The sequence below is a fragment of the Amborella trichopoda genome, chromosome 8 (assembly GCF_054954075.1).
Source record: "Amborella trichopoda isolate Santa Cruz 75 chromosome 8, AtrichopodaSantaCruz75HAP2 v2.0, whole genome shotgun sequence".
Taxonomy (NCBI): Eukaryota; Viridiplantae; Streptophyta; class Magnoliopsida; order Amborellales; family Amborellaceae; genus Amborella; species Amborella trichopoda.
This window is the reverse complement of record NC_142343.1, coordinates 21,004,792-21,008,576: the sequence shown is the minus strand read 5'-3', so window position 1 is coordinate 21,008,576 and position 3,785 is coordinate 21,004,792. Positions and strand designations below refer to the sequence as shown.

Genomic DNA, 3,785 nt, shown 5'->3' with positions numbered 1-3,785 from the left:
ACACCCTTCAAGTAAAACCCCACAATGTCTATAAACAATATCAGTTTCTATAGATCCCCCCATATGTGTGCATACTACCAATATCCGGTCAAGCAAAGAAGGTCTATCATTTATGCGGTATGCAAAGTGAGGTGCAACAAAAGAGTGTGTAGATCCAAGATCAATCATTATTTTTTCTTCAATGCCATAAACAGAGAGCGTACCTCGGATGACGGAAGTGGATGCCTTAGCTTCATGCTCGGTAAGAGTAAACACCCAACCTTGAGTCTTTGGTTAGTCCTCAGGCCTAGGCCCCCTTATTGGGCAATCTCTAATCTGGTGGCCCGGCTTGCCACATCTGAAGCATGCCCCTGTCTTCCTTTGACAATCTGCTGTCAAGTGATTGTCCTTCCCACAATGCGGGCATATCGGGCACCGATTTTCTCTTACATCGCCCGACAATGTTCTCAGAATCTTCTTGCCTCTTTGATTTTCTCTTCCCCGAAAGTTCCTCTTCAGTGGTGGTCGAGCCTTCCTCCCCGAGTTTCCATACGGGGCTGGTCTCATCTTCCAGTTTCCTCCCACCCGAGATTCTTCATCTTCCCTTTTTATCCTCACAGACAGATCCACTAAAGGGAAAAAGGTCTTTAAATTGGCTAATACCACCCCCTTCCTTATTTTCGACCTAAGGCCTCTTTCGAACTTTCTAGCTTTCCGTGCCTCAGTATTAATGATGTGTGACGCATACTTTGACAACTCTGTAAACTTGGCTGCATATTGCTCCACAGTTAAATTCCCTTGCTGCAGCTCAATAAACTCTACTTCTTTTCGCTCCCTTCCTGAATCAAGGAAGTACTTTTCATTAAAGGCTTCTACAAAATTCTCCCAAGTCATCTCTGTCCGTGATCTTTCCCAAGACTGTTTTACCGTGCCCCACCCGTGCTCAACGTCCCCTTCAAGCATGAAAGTGCCCAGCCTTACTTTTTGTCCATCAGTGCAGTTAAAAGGTTTGAATATCTTCTCCATCTACCTCCTTCCTCTCTCAGCCTTTTATACTCCCCCAGGCCCAAAGAAGGTCGGAGGAGCCAACCCCCTAAACTTCTCTAATAAACCACTATCATTCGAATTAGGGGCAGGGGTAGATGGGGCTAGCATAGCTTCTTTCATCATCTGTGGCATGACCCCCAAAGTCCTGACAAACTCTTCGAGGGCATCAATATTCTCGTTACTGGAGCTAACATTGTTGGCCCTCTTTCTCAGCATCTTCAACCTAAGACACAAACATTCAGTTACTATTCTACCAAAACTATTCTAAAGACACTTCTAAGCTCCCTAGGCTAAAAATTCTATCATGGCTGCTCTGATACGATAACTCTTACAACCCCGTTTCGTGACCCCTGCCGGAGGGCGACAGCACAAGATCGCGACCGGAGGTCGTAAATGTCACTCAAGAAGGAGTGGTCAATGCATAAAACACGGAATCGATAGCAAACCATGAAAGAAAACAAAAATAAATCCATTCATCAAATAATAATCAAGCCAAAAATACAGCTGATTCATTTCTTCCCAAATCAAAAGTCTTTACAAGTTCGTTAAGGCACTACTGGCCCAAAATACACAAAATGAGGAATACATCATATCACTGAAATCGCCAAAACATACTATGGAAGGCGGATTCTCAAACTTCTTAACCTCAGGCTTCAGGCCCTCAATCTGCCACCCACCTTGAGCACAGCTGCCAGCACCCTTCACTCTACAGTTACGAAATTAAGATGGAATGAGCTAAAAGCCCAGTAAGTAGATCACAATCCTTGCATTCCTGACTATTAGTATATATACATAATAACATGCTTAAGGTTTAATAGAAATCGCATTTATCTCACAGAGTATGGTCACATATCATAATGCACATGAATGCGGTATGGTAAAACTTAGGTAACAGAGCATCACTTATTCTCAAGAAAACATCAATCTTTATGCATATCATTGTCACAGTCAGATGTTCTTACATAATAAAGTATTCAGACAAGAAGATTAACTTGCTCCCGAAGTAGAAACCACATCGATCAGGCTAAGCCAATTCTGAACTTGGGACTTCTACCCTCATTCAGGATGGAGGATAATGACAAGTGGGCGGTCCATCATAATGCCCTCATTCATACACACAAGCCGTAGCACACTTTGGGATTTTCTGTAGGCTGCGGCCTTGCAAGACACGACCCTCTCCTTATGCCTTCAGGCCAGAGGGCGTTACACTACTATTGGAGGACCCAATTCATAGTGCCAATGACTTAGTGGAGGGCGCGACCCTCTCATTTACTTAAAGTCACTTCTCGACTCCACTCCTATCATATGGGTCGAGGTATAGAATAATAGAATCAGAGGGCTTACTACCAATGCAGGACCCATTGCATAGCAGCCCGATATCAGAATAACAGAATCAGAGGGCTTACTACCAATGGAGGACCCATTTCATAAAAGCCAGATAACATAATAACAAAATTCTCATAGCAGAGTTAGACAGTGCACTACCAACGGAGGACCCATTACATAGTGATCAGAGAATCAGAGTATTGGTCAGAATCATAATGAATATATCAGAATCCAGAATATCGAATACCAATAGAGGAACCATTGTGTAGTGGCCCACATCAAATTATCAGAGTTCTTATAAAAAAATCAGAGTTCATGTAACAGAATCAGAGTTCATGTAACAGAGTCAGAGTTTATATAGCAGAATCTGATATCATATACTAGAGTTAGAGTTCATATAACAGAATCAAAGTTCATATAACAGAGTCAGACTTCATATTTCAAAATCAGAGTTCATGTAATAGAGTCAGAGTTCATATAACAGAATCAGAGTTCATATAACAGAGTCAAAGTATCGATGTCACACTTTCTTGAAATTCAAGCAGTGACATCCAAGTCAAAACAAGGCTATAGCTTTCAGATCATTTGGAATTTAAAGGTAGTTCCAAAATCAATTTTATGTTAGACACAACTATCTTTCAAATAGGGGTATTTTGAGCACAATTGGACCTTAATTGATCCCTCAAAAGAAGAACAGAGACACTTCATCTGAAATCTGTTGTACAGTGAAGACAGTCACACGTCTTTAAAATTCCACCTATGTTTCAAAATAAAAAAGGAATCTTGAAAAGTGCTCAAGATGTGAATTAAATATAACTCATAAACGGTTCTGATGGCTGTGTTTTGGGATAAAATGGATACTTTTTGGTCAGTCAAATTCAATGAAGTCAGAGGCATTAAATCTGTTCTTTTGCTAAAACTGTCCACATCAACATACCTTCATAAAATGAAGCATAACTTTCAATCTCAAGAGAATTTCAAAATATTTTCTCATGAAACTTTTAACCCATTCAAATATATTTCAAATGGATGTGGTTTAATAAAAAATGGATGTCATTTGTTTACTTAAAATCGATGAACACAGTGGCATTAATGACAAATCCAAGAAAACTGTCCACAGTGACATACCCTCTCATTACGAAATATAACTTCATTTTTATACTTAATTTCAACAGTGGGAAAAAACAACCATTTTACTAGGATCGTGTATCTTTCCAACGGTGGTAGTTTGAGGTTAATCGGACCCCATTTGGCTATTCAAAAGCCTCATTCAAGAACACATATATTCCTGGAATTTCATGGTTTCATTTAACATGTGTCAAGAATGCTATCCATAACCATCATTTCATAATGAAGACCATGATAACATCCATTCTCTCACAATGTTAACACACATAGCATGCATTTCTTATATAATCTAAGAATCACAACTC

The 3,785-nt window shown here is 40.1% G+C and overlaps 1 protein-coding gene across 1 annotated transcript; it reads right to left on the bottom strand.

The window, feature by feature from the left end:
- Positions 1 to 273: 273 nt before the first annotated feature.
- Positions 274 to 873, bottom strand: LOC148780950 (uncharacterized). The gene has a single exon (XM_088874679.1). It carries the CDS (start codon positions 871 to 873, stop codon positions 274 to 276), a length of 600 nt encoding a protein of 199 aa, XP_088730805.1.
- Positions 874 to 3,785: the final 2,912 nt, after the last annotated feature.

Bases quoted from the DNA above. Each gene is read 5' to 3' on its own strand.
- LOC148780950 (XM_088874679.1), bottom strand. From the start codon at position 873: ATGACTTGGGAGAATTTTGTAGAAGCCTTTAATGAAAAGTACTTCCTT.